At 41.0% G+C, this 22,279-nt stretch overlaps 2 protein-coding genes across 24 annotated transcripts in view; one reads left to right on the plus strand and one right to left on the minus strand.

Moving 5' to 3' along the window:
* Positions 1 to 1,995, minus strand: part of picalmb (phosphatidylinositol binding clathrin assembly protein b) — a 38,649-nt gene extending 36,654 nt beyond the window's left edge. For 4 of the 22 annotated variants that reach the window (XM_035384922.1, XM_035384928.1, XM_035384930.1 and 1 more), the window contains exon 1: positions 1,329 to 1,981. In XM_035384922.1, the coding sequence (XP_035240813.1) occupies positions 1,329 to 1,458 (130 nt within the window). In that variant the 5' untranslated portion in view covers positions 1,459 to 1,981. Of the gene's footprint in view, positions 1 to 1,328 lie in introns of all 22 variants that reach the window. The other 18 variants (XM_035384940.1, XM_035384939.1, XM_035384941.1 and 15 more) reach the window with 13 other exon arrangements.
* Positions 1,996 to 9,391: 7,396 nt separating this feature from the next.
* LOC118210088 (zona pellucida-like domain-containing protein 1) lies at positions 9,392 to 18,101 on the plus strand. 2 transcript variants are annotated; one of them, XM_035385954.1, is made up of 11 exons: positions 9,392 to 9,594; positions 10,112 to 10,225; positions 10,404 to 10,624; positions 11,123 to 11,304; positions 12,035 to 12,107; positions 12,896 to 12,993; positions 13,614 to 13,694; positions 14,094 to 14,265; positions 14,893 to 14,998; positions 15,803 to 15,832; positions 16,979 to 18,101. In XM_035385954.1, exons 2-11 carry the CDS (start codon positions 10,120 to 10,122, stop codon positions 17,152 to 17,154), a joined length of 1,245 nt encoding a protein of 414 aa, XP_035241845.1. In that variant the 5' UTR covers positions 9,392 to 9,594; positions 10,112 to 10,119; the 3' UTR covers positions 17,155 to 18,101. The 2 variants fall into 2 exon arrangements, with proteins under 2 accessions (XP_035241845.1, XP_035241844.1); XM_035385953.1 differs by having other exon boundaries at positions 10,159 to 10,225.
* Positions 18,102 to 22,279: the final 4,178 nt, after the last annotated feature.

Below are 22,279 nucleotides of genomic sequence, written 5' to 3' on the forward strand. Positions count from 1 at the left end.
TACTTTAAAAAGAGACGTGAGGCACTGTTGAGTCTAGCCACAATGTACTTTTTTCGAGACTAATTTAAGAAAGTTTCATTTCCCCTCATACAAGTTTCAACTGTCTGTGTGTGTGTGTTGTAAATACTTTAATATTTAATTTCCCACTATGTACATCACTAAGCAAAATGTATACCACAAATCCTACATGGCACAGAACTCATTCTGACTGCATCAACTAGGGTATGGAATTAATACCAGCTACCAATGAAATACCGGTAAAGTTTTGATTGTGGCTGATAAGATTTTCTACTCTTGCAGTCATTTTGGCAGGTAACCAACCAGATTGTGTTATATTGTAAAAGGTAATGTAGCTGATAAAATGTTCAAAAATGGCTGGTGATTTTTAGAATCCACAAGCCCCTCCGGCCAGTGGATGAAAAAGTTAATTTCACGCCCTGGCACCAACACCACAAACTTACACACTAGGTACCAACACTAGCAGCAACTTTGGTTTCTGTTAGCACTAATGTACAAGGCCATTGTTTGGCTTTGTATTGGCTGCACTTTCCTCCAGAAAATAATGCATACTTTTTCCCCTTTCCCTGGGCTGCAATAACATCGGATTGTTCATTCTTGATGGGAACAAGGTTGATCCAAGAAGGAGATAATCCGGTTGTACATCTACGGCACTTTACATTTTTATTGTGATGTTATTGATATCCGTCAGATCAATATCGCCAGAACTTGCTGTTCCATAATGTGACCTACAGAATCCTCTCATATTAACCATTTCCCAGTATAGCTTGCCCTCGACTGAAATAAACGGCTGCGGTATATCTAATTCAGTAGTAATCCAAAAATAAAATAAATTCACTATGTCATATGTGTATAATCATCAAGTATTTAACACTGCTTCGAAATCACCGTCAAACTGAAACTGAACTACGTGATCGATCAAGAAATGCATATTTCCGTTTTCAACTTGAGACACAAATGAGTCTGGGTGTCAATCGAATCTGCACTGACATTCAGAGGAAACAATGATTGCAGAATTTGTTTGAGTTCGAATGGTAGATTTCACTGGTGTTTTCTAAATAACCTAGCCTAGTAATCAAATCTTGCGTGTGCCCGTCGACACGCACTGACCAAACAAGGGCGTCAATGCAGAATCGTTTGTTATGGTTGATAACATGCCATATTGCTATATCTGGATTTTACTTAGGCCTCACTTCGCCCTGGCTGGTCCCATCCACGTCCTCAATATAACTCGCCACTGTACCGCACAGCGGAAAACTAATAATAGATACCGTTACCATGTAGCAAACCATCGACAAAGAGATACTTACAATCCAAATGTTTCTTTTTTGGACCCATGATTTCGTGCGTGGTCGCCTTGCATACTGTTTTGGATATCGCAGACCCAGTTACACTATGCTGAGCTGCAGTTATCCTATCAGTTATGCTCTGCCCAGACATCTTCGCTTTCTTGTGCAATGAGTGAAATGCAGAATATATCCTTCCACTTCAGACAGAATGTTGCTGGCAGTCTCCTCTTTGTGCTTCCACCGTTTCACGACCCGACACGAAATAAAGAAATCGGGGAAGAGAGAGGGGGGATACGAACAGCGGACGTGCTCGCGGAAAAGAAAAGAACCAAATAAAAGGGAAAAGGCAATTGTATCCACAACCTTAGTCCAGGGAAGCACCACCGTGGTGTAGATGCAGATTCTCACTGAACGTCTGACTTACTCGGTAGACACATATCCACCTCTTCCTCTTTTTAAAGGTCCTTTCCTTCTTCCTCACCCTGTACCACACGCTCTCACTCCCCCTCTCTCGCTCTCTTTCTGTCTCTTTCTCCTCTCTTGTTTCGCCTCCCCCTGCTGGGTTTAAATGGACCGGAGGCTTGGAGGAAAATGGCGGCCCTGTTTCCTCCGCTGACCTGAAGGTTTGTGAGATATCTGGCTAGGCTAGCATGCGCCGGGTAGGGCTCCTCTAAGCGCTGATCCAGGATCAGATAACGCATCCCTAATCCTCACGCCCAGAAATTCTGTAAAAACGAGGCTGATCTAGGATCAGTAAACGGTAAGTCGTCGCTATTGAGGTCCTAAAAACGTTCTAATTTAATATTAACTTCGATTCATTTATCAGAGTCAATATGGCAGACAGGAAGTTAGCTGCAACTTTAAGGTACAGTGAAGGGATGGATGCACGGCAGATGAATCCGACCTGCCGTGCTTTGCATTTCTAAATAAGAATGAACATTTTTTGAAAATGAAAATTTCAGTTCTTTTTGGGTTTCCATGAATCTTGAAGCCTTACTAATTAAAATTGATTAGACTGATTTCTTACATTGCATATATATATATACACACACACACACACACACACACACACACATATATATATATATATATATATATATATATATATATATATATATATATATATACTCTTTGCTGTTCAATAAGTATAAAGTATCAAAGTAGATGTAAATGCAATATGACTGAACGATCATATATTTTCAGGCAGCTTCTACATGTATTTATTTTTGGCTGGACCGCAACAGCGGGGCCAGTCCTACAAACGCGAATGTCTATGACTGAGTGATGAAGTTACACCATTGGTCGGCTGAGTTATGAAGTTACACCATTGGTCGGCCGGATCAAGTGTGTTAGGTCCAGCCATATACTAGGTTTCCTGGTCTTGTTTCCTTTAAAATGTTCATTTAAGTGGTTAAAGGCCATTAGACAAGTACATCGCCCTGGTGACCATTAATGCATCAGACATGGCATTTGGATCTGTTTCTTTTCTTTTTCAACATGCTTTGTTTGTGTGTGTGTCTGTGTATGTGTGTGTGTGAATGATGAGGGCTTTACCCTCATGAATCTGGTAGAAAATAACAGTCATGTTTAAGGTATTCCTGAAGACTTACTTGGAAGCTGTGTTTGTGTTTATTAATTAATTACTTAATTAATTAATTCTTTTTCCTCCTTATTTGAAACTATTAAACAGCGTATGTTACTACAGTTACTACAAGCTGAACATAACTTTCCCTTTTTGCCAAGGCCTCATTCATGGAAAAGAGGAAGTTTTGGCCTCCTGGATAGCATGTCCAGCAAAGCACACTCAGTTCCCAGTGCGCTAACACCCTACACGATCTAGAATCAAATCCTGGCCATTCCAGTACTGTCTGTGCCCAGGAGTCCCATGAGGGGTAATGCAATTAGCCACAGGGTCAATGGAGGGAGCGGGTGTGTGTAGCACTTCAGCTATACACATGAGATCATTATATGATGAGCTGTCTGCTGCCCAGCTAGTAGTAGGCAACAACTATGGCCTCCCAACTATGATTATAGCCTTATGGGGGCAGCTGTGAAGTGCTCTTTTAAATCGTTTGGTTTCGTGTGCAGATTCCTCTTAGTTGATTCTGGTTCCTGATTCTATATTTGTATTTTTTATGTTCTTCTGAAACACCCCGGTACATTCCCTCGAAGAGTGTCGTAAGTGTTCCAGTTCTAGTTTTCATAAACAGTTTCTATTTAATATTAAGCCATAAAGAAAGCAGTGAGGCTGGGTCTCCAGGAACATTTTGTTCCAGCTTCATTTTATATTGTTGTTAGGTTGCCACCTAGTGAAATGTAGTTGTTATTGCAGTGCTGTGAATGGTATTAGGTATTTGCTCACAATACCATCAATGGATCTTCGGCTATGCTGTGTTGTGAATTCTTCTCAGGCATTGGTAATAATCTAAAGCTAGTATCATTACCTATAAATCCATAACAAATTTAGTAATATACTTATAAATCAAAATAACTAACCAGTTTCTTGCTGGGAAAAACCTATCCAATATTCTGTATTCTCTTCTTGGAGCAAAGTTGTTTACTGACTGAATAATGAGCTTTTAGAAAATGCACAGATTTTTTCATCTCAGTGTGATGAAAGTATTTTTTTCCAGTGTCACCTATATGCATCTATATAATTATTTCTGTATTATCTGTGTGAATTTAAAGGTAAATCCCACTGGGGGAAAACATGATATCAAATGCAGAGGATAGGTTATTAAGAATAGTGCCTGTTTCAGAATAGCTTAATACCAGTTACTTTTAAAACCACACTCCTAGAAATCACGAACAGTCAACGTCACTTTTAAAACCACACTCCTAGAAATCAAGAACAGTCAACATCACTTTTAAAAAGGGAGACTGATGCCGGAGAGGCAACGATCTCAAATGTGCATTGAACATTCTTTATAACCAAAAGCCTCAGCTTTTATAGCAAATAACAAAAAAACTTTTTAAGAGTAACCAAATGAGAAATATTCTTAAGTCAACAACAACAAGAACAATACTACTACTACTACTTCTACTACTACTACTACTACTACTACTACTAATAATAATAATAATAATAATAATAATAACAACATACTAATAATAATAATACAAGGAAAGAGAGCTGCAGAGGTTATTCATGGTATTTGATTTTACCCTATTTTATTGGGGCTCTCTTTATGACAAAAAGGAAATAGCACACTTTAAAATACAGAAGACATGTTGAGCTCCACAGCGAGGTTTAAAAGAGTCCTAAATTGCAACAATAAGGTTCACCAAAAATCTGATTAGTTAGTTGCATTAATTTGCTATAAAACAATGACAAGAATGTTTTTACTTGCTTAACTCTAGTTACAGCGACTACCTTGATTATATAACTTTTAAAAATCTGTACAAAGTTGACCATAAAGCAGCACTTATAAGGTGCCATTTTTAACACACCTCCATGTTTAGTTAAGGACAACACATTTTGTGTTACTTTCAATACAGTCTGTGTTAAAATGTCTCCTTTTGTAACACAAATGTAGTAACACTGGCACACAATTTGGTGAAAGAAACACAATGTAGTACCACAAAAAGTGTGTTGCATCCTGTAGTTTTATTCCCACCATGCACTGATTTGCGCACCTTTTCTTTCACAAATACCATGACCTTCTGTGTTCACTAGGGGGCAGTCTTGTAGCCACTTTTCAAATGCAAATGTAATAAAATATACAGATAGGAATTTTACATCCAGCAGCAAATTGTGAAATACATGTCTATTTTTATAACTAAATGAGCCTTGTCAGGTTTCAGCTTTCACTCATGACATACATTTTATAAAAGCTGTGTTGAGTGTGAACTTTTAGTGCACACTTTATAATGTGTATAATATCACCTAGAGTTTCATTTTCTGGATGCTTTAAATACAGTATGCCAAATGCAGCACTTAGTAGAACTTAATAGACTAAATGCAAAACGTCTGGACACCATGGGCTTTAGAAATCATCTTTTGTTTCACTCAGCAGAATGTATGTCTCTTCACCACAAATGTGAAAATACTGTAACGTGTTTGAGACATGGTGTGTGGTGCTTCTAATAATATTGCAGTTTCTCTCTTCCCCCTTCCCGAAAACATTTGGTGTGCACACCATTTTTCCGATCCATTTAAAAATAGATGCTTGCAAAAAAAAGAGTTTGTACTTGCAGGTTGTATCAAGCTGATCTGAATGTAGAAAAATCTCCCAGGGATATTTTCCCAACACGCTTTTTACCAGTCAATAGCTACTGTTTTATCTCTGATGCTTTGAGATAGGGGGCTGGCATTCAGCAAGTATTTATGGAAAGCGAGAACAAAACAAACAAACAAAAAAACAAACAAACTGGATTTCCCTTTTGAATGTGTTGTCGATGAGGTGGATTGAGTAAACAGCGTGCTGCTCCGTGCTGAATACTGTACTCTCCGTGCGAGGGGCTCGAGTTTCACGCGTGAACAATGAGGCACCCTGTCGACGCCTCCTTTCCCTCGCCTTGGCGGCTTCGCCTCAAAGGCCCCCCTCTCGCATGTCACAGCCAAAGCCTGCGAATCCGCCACCGGCCCGGCGATGTGGGGCCTCCACGCCTCCGCGTTCGCGCGGAGAGGGGTGCGATGCCATCACGTTAGACTTCCCCTCCTCTGCCCGAGAGGGACGCTGTCAGGAGCCCGGCGTGGATGGCAGTGGCATGTTCAAAAGTGTGCAATACTAAGTTCGTTTATTTATTTATTTATTTATTTGTTTTATTTTATTTACAGGGTGAGTTTTTCTAGAGGCAGTTTGACTGTGTGAGGATTGTTTTGAACAATGAGGATCATTACCCGCAGAGGTGTGGGTACTCCTCTCAGTTCTCTCAACTGTACAACAGTATTTTTTGCACACCGCAGGCCGTGAAGTATGAAGCTAGCTGTAATGAAATATATTTGGAGGGGTTTTTTTTTTCTGGTGGTGCACAATTCATTTTCTACTAGAGTATCTGCCATTGCTCACTTGGACATTTCACCTGAAATAAAGTACTATTTTAATAAAGGAAAACTTTTTGCAGTTTTATTTGAGGCCATGTATTTATATAAAAACAGAACACACCTGTATTTCACTGAAATTCAGACTCTAATTTTGATTTGTGTATACAGTGCTATGAAAAAGTATTTCCCCCCTTCCTGATATCTTCTATTACTGCATATGTGTCACACTGAATGGTTTTGATATCTTTAGACAAAATGAAATATTAGACAATGGGAACCTGAATAAACACAAAACACATTGTTAAAATTATTATTTTATTTATTTATTGAAATTATTAAAAAAACCCATTCCACCCGTGTGAAAATAACTGCCCCTTAAACTTAATGATTGGTTGCACCACCTTTAGCAGCGATAACTATAACAATAATTTATCAGATATCAGCCTTTTACCCCGCTGTGGAAGAATTTATCCTACTCTGCTTTAATGCAGACAAATTGGTAGAGTAGGTTTTCGGGCATGAACTACTTGTTCCAGGTCCTGCCGCAGCATCTCTATTGGGTTCAAGTCAGGACTTTGACTAGGCCACTGCTTAACTTTAATTTTGTTTATTTTCAGCCATTCAGATGTGGACTTGCTTTTGTATTTTGGATCATTGTCGTGCTGCATAACCCAATTGCGCTTCAGCTTCAGTTCACGGGCAGATGACCAGACATTCTCCTTAAGAATTTTTTTGGTACAGAGCATAATTCATGGTTCTTACAATAATGGCAAGTTGTCCAGGTCACGAGGCATCAAACCATTCCTTCACCATCACACTACCACCACCATGTTTGACAAAATTTCCACTGTTGACTCGTCTGTCCATAGAACATTATCTCAAAAGGCTTGGGAATCGTCCAGGTACTTTTTTGCAAATGTGAGAGGAGCACTGGTGTTTCTCTTGATTTGCATTGTTTTTCGCCTGGCTACTCTCCCATTTTTCCGTCTTTCTTATTGTGGAGCCATGAACACTGAGGCTAGAGAGACTGAGGCTGGAGAGGCCTGCAGTTCATTGGTTGTTCTTCTGGAATCTTTTGTGATTTTCAGGATAAGAAGTCAATGAGATGTTGGAGAAATGTTGACAGGCCCCTCCTGGGAAGATTCACCACTGTTCCCAATGTTCTCCATTTGGAGATAATGGCTCTCACTGTGGTTCGTGGAGTCCCAGATCCTTAAAAATGGCTTTGTAACCCTTTCCAAACTGATATATTTCAACATTTTTTTTCTCATCTTTCCTGGAATTTTCTTTGATTGTGGCGTAGTGGGCTTGTAGAATCTTTGTGGTGACTACTTTATTCTGAAGGTAGGGTTCAATATAAGTGAGGTTTACATTCAACGGGGCTGGATAAAATCAAGCCTGGCTGTCAACTAAATCTAATTATCAACTCAATTTGGTTAATTGGTTGATTGAGTAACTAAGGGGGCAAATACTCTTTTACATGGGTGATATGGGTGTTTTATAGCTTTTTTTCATTGAATAAATGAAATAATTTTAAAAATATGTCCAGGGTGTATTCCTGCCTCTCGTCCAATGCATGATGGGATAGGCTCCAGCACACAACCACCCCCTATCTCATCTTCTTTTATCATATTTACACCAACCAGCCACAGATGGCCATCTAATGCTGATGTTGAATGCACTGGATTAAAGTTCCAGTACTTAAGCAGAAAAACAAATGTTGAGTGTCTGTCAGGTGTGTTTAAATGAACCCGAATGCCTTTGCATTAAGAGAGCAAACTTCATGGACAGCTGGTGCAAGCAGATTTCAGATCTTCCTAAACAGAACATTTTCGTGAGAAGATTATCACTGAAAGAGAGTTTGATGTTAACACCTTGGTCAGCAGTAGCAGACTGCGCAAGAAAGGAATCAACCCACATTGTCTGACTGCGCTAATAACCTGTTGACTAGCCTGACACATGGGAGGAGACATGAATAAACAAATAAAACTTCTAGCATACAAAGGGCATATTATATATGAGAAAATACAATGCAGCCACTGTGAACTGGCACAGATATTTCATGGCCTCCCATTACACGCGGACTGTATATTTTCATTATGTATGTTGCGTATTGTTCATTCCACCAAAAGAAGAAAACAAATCATGTTCATTTGTTGGTTCTGTCATGGAGCGTAGGACAAAGTCTATCTGCGGGGAAGTGATGACCTCTTGATCGGACTGTGAATAGGTACTATACTCATAACAAGATCACGTACTGTAGCACAAAAGAAAACCTTGTGTTAAAATGAGGCAGCAAGATTAAAATGTTATATCTCAAAAATTATTCATGCTGATAAACACCTTGCGGAGGTACATAAAACCATGCACAGCATTCCACAATGAAATATAATTCATTAATTATATGATATATTAGAGATGATGTGATCATTAAAACACTTGATGTGTAATATTTAACCTGCTTGTGTGGGCAGTGTCACTTTAATGAAGTCAAAGCCACTGAAGCATTAAACCAAGGTACTCATTTTTAATTTTCAAACACAGTTAAATATTACTATCTAAAGAGACAGTCCTGTGGTGCTTTTTTCCCCTCTTGGGAAGTAGTGCTGATCAGAATTTTGTAGCTCAAAGCAGATTATCCACATTACCTTGCAACTTCCGCTGGTTGCTGGAAAGTGTGCCCGATCTTTCCTTTGTAACGAGTCAATCGGCCTTTTTGTTGGGGCTATTTTTTCCCCTTTTAATGAAGCCTGAGTCAGAAAGTCAAGCGATCAGTGGGTCAGTGTGTGTGTTCCGCGCGGCTCTGTTTCGCGGGAGAAGGGACGGGAGATTCGCTGATGGAGGCGTTTGACAGCGATTGTGGAACGCGTCCGGGCGGCCTCGTCCGCAGCTCCGGCGCGGCGGCGGGGAGAATGGCCCGCTGTGAGGGGTGCCTCATTCCGCCCCTGTGTGCGCTGAAAAGATAATTCCCCAAATTGATCTCCCGCAGAGTGGAAACATTTAACAGTGGAAGGTGGAGGAGCGGGGATATGAGTGGGAACCTTCAAAAACACTGCTCATGTTTCCACGCCAGTGAAAAGGGTTCCAACAATGCACTCAGAACTGCAGGATTTTTCCCATGTTCTCCCGAACAGCCCTTTTTTTGTTGAAGTGTTCAAATAATGAATCCCAATTTTTTTTCTCTTCCTCTCTTTTTCTGGGAGACCCATGTTGTGTGTGTTCAGTGGAGATGGAGCTCACTCGATCGCATGCAGAGGCCAGAAACACATGGAGCTGAGTAACTGCCTTAAAGGGACCAAGGTAAGCGCCTTGTCCGTACGGAATTCCATTTCAGAATTCAAATGCCAAACCCCAGCTGATAATAACCATTCCCATGGCTGGGTTGTGTCTCAGTGAATTAATCCCAGTTCTGAGCAGGTATATCTTTTTATTATTGTGTTCTACATGCTGCGGATCAAAAACAGGCATTTATTTCGAGGAAAAACATTATCGATGATGTGATTGGCATTACTATTCTTTGTGTACTCACTGTGTTTCTGTTATGGGACATAGAGTTGGACAGGGATTTGTGCATTATTCATTGACTTTTCTTGATAAATATTTTGTAACTCAATGGTGTGGCCAATACGATACAGTTTGTTGAACAAAATGTTTGGCAAAGATATGGGCAATTAATGTTTCAGATTGAAATTTTCTGAAATTGTCTCGGTGATTAAATGATTTTTAATGTTGTCATTCATGCATCACTTTGGGAATGAAAAATGTTAATTTGGTGTTTTGGCGGGGTTGTTTTTTAGGTGTTGTATTTCTTTTATAGGTGCTGAAATGGAACTAAAATGTTTGATAACTCTGCTTGTATGTAAGACCCTTTTCGTTAAAGCCCAGTTCAATGGCTACAACTGCGATGCTAACCTACACAGCAGATTCCCCGGTGAGGAAAAATAAAATTGATTGTTTTTCTCAGCTTATTCACACGTATAATTGTTTTCCCTCTCAATAATGAACCGCTCCACTCTTAGAAACTAAACCAAGTGTGGAAAGTTTACCATAAAACACAAAGATTCCGTGCCAAGTAATAAAACGCGGTGTCGTTTCCCCTTTTGCTGCAGCGGAGCGCGATATCACCGTGAGCTGCGGTGTGCAGTCCATCACGCTCAAGGTGAACTTCTGCCCCGTACTCTTTTCCGGGTACGTAGACACCGACCTGGCGCTCAACGGCCGGCACGGGGACTCGCAGTGCCGCGGTGTCCTGAACAACAACTCCTTCCCCACCGCGATCCTCTTCAGCATCAGCCTCAGCACGATGGAGACGTGCGGTACCTCCCTGTCGGTGAGAGACGCGCGCGCCTGACAGCCAGCTCTTCACGGTTAATGCTTCCGTGTATGTCTGCCCCGGGGTGTTTTTCTTTGCTCTTTTTAATCTTGGCTGGTTCGGTATTTAAGGATGAACTGATGCGCTCTACAGGGACCTTCTCCCTTCCTAACTGGTAAATCTCAGATGAGAACAACATTTATATGGGGTGTGAATCTAATTAACATGACAATAAGAACACAAGGTAATGTATGTGCATGTATTAACAACACCAACAATTAGGTTGCGTTCTACTAGCCACAGCGTCTGTTTAGAAATGGATGGTGACATAACAGATTATGTGATGTTAATTGTCATGAGGCCCACATGTTTAAGAATGTTTATGTAGTGTTCATAAATATATTATAGAGTTACTAGGAAGATAGATAGATAGATAGATAGATAGATATTTTATTGACTTCTGACAAATGCATGGTTAAAACTGATTTGTATTCAAACGTAACACCTTGATCGCAGGTGTCCACATCTCAGGGGGCCAACGCCTATGGGAACCTGTCGCTGGTGCAGATTGGAAACGTATCCGGTTACATCGATACCCCGGACCCTCCCACCATCATAAGCTACCTCCCCGGCCTGCTGTACAAATTCAGCTGCAGCTACCCCCTGGAGTACCTGGTGAACAATACCCAGCTTGCCTCGTGAGTTTGGTGCCCAGGGCTCCACTCCTAAATCACAGCATCTCCGTAGAGCTTTCTGCTGCCTCAGGGGGTACATTAACTCCAACTTGGTCGCTGCAACAGAGGTGATTCATAAAAGCTTCATGTATCGAGCCAAATGCTTTTTGAAAATGTGTATCCATCCTCTGTTGTTCAGTAGGTGCTGCTGGCTCTCTGTTTGAATTAACAGTGTTCCAGGGGAAAAGAGCATATGTCCTTCATTGGTTTAAATAGCAAAAGGGCCTTTCAGAATGCATAAGCACAGTCAGTGCTTAATGCTTGTGATACTAACAACCAGACCTCACTGAGGAAATGGGTAAGTGAAAGGGAAGTGCACAAAGGATACTGTTTTTTTTACATTTTAAACACAGAGATTGGACTGGCAAAACAACATCAACTGAGAAAGCAGCTTTTTTCCCTCTGAATGACCTGATGTTAAACATCACATTTTAAAAGAGGTTCAACTGGGTCTGAAAAGACAAGAGGGAGTCATCATACAGATGTCAGTATTAATATGAATATCGTTATGCTATTATATCAATGCATGCTGAATTGTGTATATTCCAAATGTAGCTAGCTTGCACACATTACAAAGGCCCTGTATAATTAATTATTGGATTTTATTTCCTTCTGATCACCTAAACCTGAACTGTGATTCATAAATCATATCGATGAAACGCATCAACTGTAATTGTATTGGCTTCTCCTTCAGCTCAGCGGCAGCGATATCAGTGAAGGACAGCAACGGCACCTTTATAAGCACACTGAATTTGCTTCTTTATGGCGTAAGTAACCAACTCAGCGTAGCTCCATTATACTGCTGCAATGTATCTCACGTTGTAAATGACAAAAGTTTACTTATGAACACCTGCTGGTTTCTGTTGTTTGAGGATCGGGAAGATCTTAGAATAGAAATGCGACACAAATACGGCAATGTTGAATAGAATAAAAATGTTTCTGAAAACTTCTTTGTTAACTTTTTCCATGGCAAGAAATAATGTGATAAGAGATGATATGCATCAAACATTTATACATATAATCAGATAGTTGTGATTTGACATGAGATTAGAAGAATTTATTTCATGTAAATAGTATGTGGATGAGAACTGCTACTCAGAGGTAATTTAGTATGGATATTGTATGTAAGCTTCCTGCTTCTGTTCCTCTATTCTAGAAATAAATTAGGAGACACTGTACATTTAAATATGTCCTACTGCTATCCAGCAGTATACAGCAAAAATAACTATCCTAAGAGAAAAAAATAACCTCTTAGAAAGCACTCATCTCCTAGAAGGCAGAAACTTGTATCGATCAGGTGTAAACATAGCTCATAGGTAGATATGCAGTATTCAGGTCAGTGCACCACTGTGTATTTTTGGAGGGCAAATATCACTGCAGCTATGACCTAATATATCTCCACATAACAATATCACATCAGTCATGCCATGATTGTAACCAGAATTCCTCTCACAAGTTTTTCCCTTCTGCCAAATGAATTCCAGTGATGAGGGAAAGTAGATACCGAGGGACATTTACAAGCTAATTTCAAGTCTCAAAATGGCTGTTCTCCTAGGACTCCACCTACGCCTCTCAGCTGTCTGTTCCTGTGACAGGTCTCCCTTTAAAGACCCGGGTTTTCGCGGCAGTGAAAGCCAGCAACCTGGACAAGAGGTAACAGATTAGCGTTTCAATTAACTCCACAATCCGTGCCCTGCCAGACAGCTCAACTTTTCAGACAATGAGAGTTGAAGAAAAACTGCAACAAATCCTGCTGTGCAGCAGTATTCACAGTAAAGAAAATACCCTGCCCTACAAACTGGATCACAAGTGCTATCTTCTGAATGTTACACACACAACCCCATTGGTTCTCATGTCATTAAATAAAAATGAAAAAAATGCAGTTTACTGTAAGTATTGAGAAAATAGTGACTTTTTTCTCTTAAATGTATTATTTAGTGTTAATTGCAAAATGCACTCAGGCCTAATGTTATAGAGATGTAATTACTATTCAGTGTTACATTGTTAATGGGTTTAATTTTTCAATGCAGATTACTTAATTAATAAGTAAGTTTAAGCACCAATGGAATACACCCAACTGCACATAGGGTCTCTTCCCATGTTTCCAGAGAACAGCCCTAAATGCACTTGCTCAAAAGAATGAAATCGCTTACGCAGGATGACCGACGATCTCTGACGTGACTCCACGTCAGATCCAGGCCCTCATTCTGAACGAGAGACAGTCTGATCTCTGGCACTTTAATAGCCATAACAGCTGCTCTGTCCCCCAATAGATGGAACGTGCTTATGGATTACTGTTACACCACCCCTTCTGGGAACCCCAGCGATGAACTGCGCTATGACCTTTTCTTCAGGTAAGTCGCTTTTCAAATCATGTCCAAGAGGAGTGGTAGATGCACTGATACTGATACTGTTAGTAATCTTGTGGGAAATGACATTAAACTGTAAAAAGTTCCTATTAGCAAGCCCACGTGTAATGAACACTGAATATATGTGATGATAATGAACCAGAGATGAATGACTAAACAGCGAAGTAACAACACATAAGTATATGTCAGGCACATGCAAGGAATGTGTGGATTAAAGTGTTATGCAGTTGAATTCATAATTGGCTAGGGAACGTGGTGAAACCTTTCTCAAGGAAGTGCTGATGCCTTGGGATATGTGACATGGAGGTGTCAGAATTAACATCGAAAGTAAAAGAGTGGAGTTTTGTTGTCTTCGTTGTGTGTTTGCGCGTTGGCTTTAAAAAGCTGCTACAAAGACCCGCAGACGACGGTCGTCGAAAACGCCAAGAGCCAGACGGGCCGCTTCTCCTTCGAGGTGTTCCGCTTCGTCAAGCACAAGAACCAGAAGATGTCCGCCGTCTTCCTGCACTGCGTCACCAAGCTGTGCCGCGCCGACGACTGCCCCCTGCTGATGCCCGTAAAGCTCTCCGCGCGCCGACCCTTCCCCTTCGCCGCGCCCTCGGCTCTCCCCTTACACAGATCAGAGAGGGAGAACGGAGAGAGAGCTAAACAATGCACGATTGGCCACGGCAGAACATTTCTCGCTTGGATATATCCAACTCCTTCCACTTAGATTCTGGTTTCTAGAATCCCTGAATATATTATTGTGAATTCTCTTCTCAATAACAAGTAGCAACTGTAAAATTAACTAGTGTAATATTTTAGAGAACAGCGCTGTCTTTCTTATTCTTCTGTATTACCTCATATTGTACATTGTTATACCTCTGAAATTTGGTGTTGACAATTTGTCACCAGCTGTAGACAAATTTGGGAAAAGGAATGATTTACGAAAGGTACACATTCTAGCCAAGTTATCAGAGCAAACTAGTTACATGTCATTTCTGTGTGCCATTAATGACAGCAAGTTTGCTTTGGCCTCTGGGTAAACCTCAGCACTTGCTTCTACACATTTCCTTCCAAAAAAAGCGACCTTTGGAGAGCAATCTGTTGGCTTCATAATATGTAGAATTTCCAACACTGCTAATGTAAACAGTTTAAGTAAAATTATGTAAATGTGGTTTAAATGTATTTATATGCCTTACAGATCTGTGGCAGTCGGAAGAAACGCGAGGCGTCGGACTCCAAAAGCCAATCCAGTGCCAGCTCTGGAAACGCAGTGGTCACGGCTGGGCCCATCATCACCAGGAGTGGTAGGTACAGCAACCCCCTCATGGGCCTAAACTCCTGCCCAAACCACAGGCCGGAACACTGAGAGATTACAGATTTACCCCGTTCCCCACCCCCACAGCTCATTCCTGCTTTCCTGGCACGCTGCCTACCCCGTCATATTAACGCCACACTCCAATTTCAAAAAAAGAGAAGAAGCTAAGTCATCGTTTTCCATTTGTATGGAAATTGTTCTTGCGTGACCTCTGCCACCACTGCAGATAAAAAAACTATTGAATAGCACAACGAGGGTTAGTATCATAGATTTATCTGCATAGTGTACATGCAGTGCCGTCAGCTTCTGGCCTTAGTATGCGTATGCTTCAGAAGCGTACACGCATTAGCATGCACACTCACAGTTAAAAAAATATTTACATTGATTTCTGTAAGTCCCAGTAAAGTAATACTTAAGCTTTGTTTAAGCACACATCTAGCTTCCCTCTAAATATTTTCAGCATAATAATACCCTCTGGAGCATCCAGGGATGTTGCTCCTGAGAAAAAAGGTTTATACCTTTGTTATTCAGAGGACAAAAGATGTAAGAGCGTGCTAAGAGTGTGCTTCAGTACACACTACATTAATAGAAGCACTGCAAACCCCAGGGTATTCTGCAATTACTCATTGAAAATTTTAAGTGAACTGCGGTCCAATTAAATTGTGAGTTAATCATGCATCGATACCATTTGCATTTCACGTTCACACTGTGAGTTTCAACAATGCTATTTAAATTCAATTTTACTGCTTTGTTTGTGCAATCGGCAAAGATTCCCTTGATTTGTACTTTACAGAAGAAACCTCGAGCAACAATTCACAGCTAGGTAAGGCTATTCACTGTGTCCTCCACAAATTAATTTGCCATTGACAGCCAAGTAACTATTGGGCAGTGACTAGATTCTTCAAATGTGATTGATAGAAGGGGGGGGGGGGGGAGTTAATCTATGAGCATATCCATACCTTAATCTCAATAAGGAGAAGGAATCCAAAGTTAACACTAAAATCATTCTGAGGTAGAATAGAGTGAGTGTGTGTGGGGGAGTGTGTTTGTGTGCAAAAGTTTGTGTGTGTGTGCGTGTGTGTGGGTGCATGTGTGAGTGCGTTTGTGTGAGTGTGTGTGTGCATGCGTGTGTGTGAGTGTGTGTGTGCATGTGTGTGTGTGTGCGTGTGTGAGTGCGTTTCTGTGTTTCTGTGTATGTGTGTGTGTGTGTGAGTGTGTGTGCGTGCATGTGTGCGTGTGTGTGAGTGTGTGTGTGCGTGTGGGTGCGTTTCTGTGTATGTGTGTGTGAGTGTGTGCGTGTGTGAGTGCGTTTCTGTGTTTCTGTGTATGTGTGAGTGTGTGTGTGTGTGTGTGAGTGTGTGCGTGTGTGTGTGTGTGAGTGTGTGTGAGTGTGCATGTGAGTGTGTGTGTGAGTGTGTGTGTGTGTGTGTGTGAGTATGTGTGTGTGTGTGTGTGAGTGTGTGTGTGTGTGTGTGTGTGTGTGAGTGTGTGTGTGAGTGTGTGTGTGTGTGTGTGTGTGCGTGTGTGTGCGTGTGTGTGTGTGTGTGTGTGTGTGAGTGTGTGTGTGTGTGTGTGTGTGAGTGTGTGTGAGTGTGTGTGTGTGCGTGTGTGAGTGCGTTTCTGTGTTTCTGTGTATGTGTGTGTGTGTGTGTGTGAGTGCGTGAGTGTGCGTGTGTGTGTGTGTGTGTGTGTGTGTATGTGTGTGTGTGTGTGTGTGTGAGTGTGTGTGTGTGTTTCTGTGTGTGTGTGTGTGTGTGTGAGTGTGTGTGTGTGTTTCTGTGTGTGTGTGTGTGTGTGTGTGTGTGTGTGTGTGTGAGTGTGTGTGAGTGTGTGTGCGTGTGTGTGTGTGTGAGTGTGTGTGCGTGTGTGTGTGTGTGAGTGTGTGCGTGTGTGTGTGTGTGAGTGTGTGTGTGTGTGCGTGTGTGTGCGAGCAGTCCTAATGACTTCCTTATTTGTGTGCGCGCCGCAGTGTCGTTAGACAGCCAGGCCTACGCCCTGGACGCGGTGAGCAGCGCGCTGGTCTGTGGGGTGCTCACGCTGGGAGCCCTGGCGCTCTGCCTCTTCGTCTTCTCCGTCGCTCTGCTCAAGCTGAGGACGCCCAGCCTCGCCGCCCTCACGGAGGTCACCGGCCCGGGCTTCAAATGACCCGTCGTTTCCCAGCGGCCTGGCGCGCGCGTCCGCACTTTTCTGTTTCGTGAAGCCTTGTGACAGAATGAAGTTAGAGGGCGTGTCATGTGGTTCAGAACCACGCTGTCATTACATCCCAGAAGAACCGGTGCAGCCAAGGTTTCCCACAAAACAATGCAGACGTAAAATGGATTCCGCGGGTAGATGCAATTTCGAGTCTTGTCGTAATAAGGATCATATCATACTATATGGATAGTCTCTGTGTTGTAATTTTTATGTTGTGAGCCTATTATTGCCGAGGGTCTAACCCAAGGACGGAACAGAATTCTTCACTGCATTTTATGCTGCTGTTTTCACCGCTAGTATCAATATTTTACATTTTGCAACCCAGGCGAGCAGGTAAGATGCAGCATAAAAGTAATACCCCAGATATACCCCAGGTCTGTCTTTTGCAGGGTATACAGAGAGAAAACAAAATTAGACCTCAGCTGAATTGATGTAATATTCAATTTTGTATATCTTTCACTGCTGTACGTCCATTGGAGTACACTACTATGTATGCATATCTGGACCTACTGTAGCATTTACTGTATCACTTATGTATATATTTATCATTATTTTTTTTAGCATGCATATCTTTATTTTCAGTGGCTATTTTTCATTGTGGGAGATGTTGTTTATGCTATGCAATCACCATTTTAGTGATTACAATGTGTATTATACTTACAATGTTTATTTTGGTTATTGCTGTTTGCAATGTGTTAACTGTAGTGTTTAATTTGGTCATAAGTGTGCATTTATTATGTCAGAAGGCTGAGTGATTAAATTGTTTGTATTGTTTTGATAGACATCACAAGACTACAGCTATAAATCTATAAGAAGCAAAGTCTGATTGTCAAAAGACGCATGCAAATTCAGGTGAAACTGTCGTCAGCTTACAATATGCTTCAGATCCAAGGGCCGTATTTTTGGGAATATACTGAAATCCTTTATTTCATGGCAATGACATTAAAACTAAAAAACGGAATGGACCCACGTGTGGAGTCTCTTTCAGTCCCTCTTAGGCTAAGCATTCCACAGAAGACTACGAGTTTGGGTGGCTTTAATGTGGCCTTGCCTGTGAAATAGTCTTTTAGCTTATCACTAACATTGAATGCTTTAGCTATTAATAATTTGGCTTATTTTTTTTAACTTACTGTACACCAGTTTCACACATGTTGCATACATGTGGATATGTGATTTGGAAGACTTGCTTTATTTGTATACTGTTTCAGTTACCACATTTGTTTTTAAAGAGCATCATTTCTTAACGCTACACACCACAAACAGGCTTCCAGGATATCTTCTTCATCACCTCCATCTGTTGCTCTCTGCTTTTGCAACATGTTCGTGTTTACCAGCCATTTTGATCCAAGTCAAAGGTTGGTTTGTGAGCGGCTGGTTTGTGAGCAGTTTTCATGCTTAATAGTTTTCAATCTGATCTCAAGATGTACACAAACCTCACCCTGCAAACAGTATTTTTGCCAAGGATGTGGCCTCTCTCATGTACTTTTAATAGATTATTTTATGCTATTATAAAACATATAGCAGGAGCACTGATGTTTTAACTGAGACTGCAAAATAGGGTTATACAATTAATGAAGGCAGTGTAGATATTTCTACAGCATTAACCCAGCTTCTGTTATACAGTGTACTTTGCTTTTTCCGTTGGAATTGAGATTTTGCAGGTCACCTTTGTCGGGCAGTTAAATAGCCGTGATCTATAAACAGGATAAGGCGGGGCGCAATGATACGCCCCACGAAACTGCATTAGAAGCCCTCATCTCAGATTTGAATTCTGGCACCAGACCGTTCACCGTTAACTGAAACCTTAGAGAACCCGTACGCCGCTTTGGCTTTTCAGCGCATGCATTCGAGGATAGCGCAGATGGCTGAGCGTGAATGTGTGAAAGTAGCACTCAGGTAATTTTACCTGGGTCGGCATCTTTGTTTTTTTCTTTCCAGCCGAGGAAAGATCAAAACTCCATGCAGTTTCATCTCCAGCCTTTTGTTCAACAAATCAAGGCAACAGGATGGGATTTCGGGTTTTCTGTTGAAAGATCGTAATGCTGAGAGACTGCAGGCATTGATAGGGATGTGGGGGGTTGATGGGGAGTGCAGCGGGTGACATTCCCCTGCGACCCCCCCCCCCCCATCCCCCCTCCCCCCTCCTCTCCAGGAGCCTTCAAAGCAGAGCTCTTGTATGAAATATGCAGACTTTTTTTATTCAGTGCTGCTGTCAGGGACATGCAGCCATTACTGTCACATGCAGAGGCGATGCAGCACACCCAGCTCCCAGCTTTGAAGGAGGCATTCAGCACCCCGCACCGAACACTCTGCATAAAGTGCGCTGGATGATCAAAGTCAACACGAACGTCCCAATATCAAAGTTTAAATATCGCCAGAGGCTGAATAATTTAAATTGAAAATAACTACACAGGCAGAACTTCTTAATTACCCGAACTTACTGTTAATCATCACTGGCCTGTCTGACGTACAAGTCTGAGGCATTACTTAGTCAAATACAAAAGGGCTTTGCTGGTTTCACCCGCTGAAATTGGAATAAGACCCTAAGAACGTTTCCCCACAAGGTGTCAGTATTTCCCACTATTTCATTTAGCCAGAATGCATTCATGTTGTCTGATTTATAGGGTGTGTTCAGTCAGAACACCGCTGCGGGCTGATGGAGTCAACAGTCATTATTTATAGATGCAGATGCAGAATTCTAAATAATGATCTACGAGATCCATACCGGGATTGTGGGTAAAGTTTATACTGATAAAGTGAATTAGCCTACATGCCACGTGCCACATCACAGTACCTTTTTGAAATCCAGAAATGTTTCTTAAAGCACACAATCCTAAAGCACACAAAACTTGAATATGCATGACTGTAGAATGCAAACCATCTTAAATCGATGGTATAACTGACAGAAAAATCAGTATAGCTCAACTCAAAAAATTGAGGCATGAACTGCTGTGTTCCAACATATTTGCAACAAAGAGAAAATGCTTCTCTGAAAATCCATAGGTTCTGTGACAGAAGGTTCAATTTCCTGTCTCATACCATGCATACATTTCCTGCCAGTTGCAAAAGCTGGTTTCATGGTCTACATTGCGTTACTGTGGTAGTTTGTACACCACAATCCCAGCAAGGTAAACTCACTAAAGAGCGAACAAGCTTCTTAATATGTATGCGTAATATTTATGTATCCAGGGTTCTAAAATGTGTGGGAATAAGACATGATGTATTGAGTCTAAAGTAATATTCACATAATCACAACCTTGGGCTGCTTCCAGCCATCAGTAAATTGATTCTCCAATCAATTTATTGCCTGAGCGCAATATCCATGCTGTTGCATATGCCTACCACATGAAAATGTTTTCTGTTGATCAGTGAGGTGAACACTAGCTTCAGTGCAGAACTGTTGCTCAAATTCACCTCAGACTGAAAGCAGGCCTGTGCTAATGTAATAATTTGTGCTTAAACCACATATATACGACCCCTTCCTCAAATCAGCACCATTTCTGTAAGCTCCACCATAAATCTGAATAAGTAAGCACAGCTTATGAAAGATGTTCAGTTTCCATTAAAGAAAAAAACCACTTCATATTTTCCATCATAAATCTTGAGTGGTCACACAGTTTCAAGAAACCCTACAGTTTCCTCTTCAAGCGCATTCAATTTGTTCAGTATCTCGTATTTTTTCTTTCACTTATTTTCTTTCTTTATTATCTTTTGAGAATAACATCTGCTAACTGTACATGTAAGGTAGGGTTGATTACAAATGCATTGAGCACAGCATCTATAGAAGAATATTCTGTAAATACTATCCATTCAATAACAAGACACAAAGCATTTTGTCATCATGAACCTGATTGATACATGTTAAAAATCAGAAATCATGCATCAGACAGTACTGTTGAAGATATTTTGAACTACTCCTTTTTCCCTTTTGAAGAGATATCATCGTAGAGATATGATTATGAAAACATGAATACTGCGTAGGAAGGTAGGCATTTGATGGACAATGTCTGTTCTTTAGAAACCTCTAGAGGGCAGACTGGTCTTTCCTCAGTTTACACGCACCAACTTATCCCTTAGGTTTAGAGCAGAGTAAATAACTAGGACTGAAGTGCACCAAGCAGACATAATTTGCTCACTCAGAACTGATTACTAATACCAATTTAAGCCTGACGTGAGGACTGAAGTTCATATTGAGAGCAGGAATAAAAAATAATAATAATAAAATTCTGAGGCGTGCTAACTCCTCTGTTAGACTGAAGCGTAGCGTGTGTCCTGATATTTTTACAGCTGCAGTATGCGCAGCTGCCTTAAATCATGCAGCCTTTTAATCCGCCAGTTATCTCATTAATAGTTTATTCAATGAATCAGCCATTCAAGACTATCATAAGGTTAGCACTTAGCATAATGGGATTTCTATGTTATATAGCATTATAAAACAGAAGTGTCTTCATTTCACATAGCAACTACATTTAAGGCAACTGCTATCATGCCTCAAATTTATCAGTATAATATTCAAGCAGCACACATTCTTCTGCCTGAATATTTTCACTAAACGCAGAACACCAAGCTGGTGCCTGGCTTATAGCTATATCCTGAAAGGTCTATTGTTACAGCCCCTCCACGAGCCGGATAAGACGTGCCTGTGCTTGCCGTTAACTGCCGTTCGTTTATTCAGTTTTCAGGTGAAAACTGAGCACAGCATGCTTACACCTGTTTGGGTCATTATACCCCTGAAGCAGGGGAACAAACTCTGAGAGACTGTATTGACTGAGATTTAATGAATAATTAATGCTGTACATTCCAATCAATTCTACGTAAACACGTCTTCAGAATACCGTTTCTTTTAGAAATGGTATCTTGAATATTTTACTAGCGCTTATTTGGTTAGATGACCTCTTGGTGCTGAATATTTCTGTAAAGTAGAACGAGTTAAGGAAGCACTGAATCGCTACCTGCATGTCTTAGACTAATGTTATTACTTGCTGAAGACTGTCATTTTTGTATGAAAGGAAAATGCCTGCATTTCTCTGTGACTTAATTAATCACTGCCATTTCAAGACATTAAACCGATTCCTTA

The sequence above is a fragment of the Anguilla anguilla genome, chromosome 12 (assembly GCF_013347855.1).
Source record: "Anguilla anguilla isolate fAngAng1 chromosome 12, fAngAng1.pri, whole genome shotgun sequence".
Lineage (NCBI taxonomy): Eukaryota > Metazoa > Chordata > Actinopteri > Anguilliformes > Anguillidae > Anguilla > Anguilla anguilla.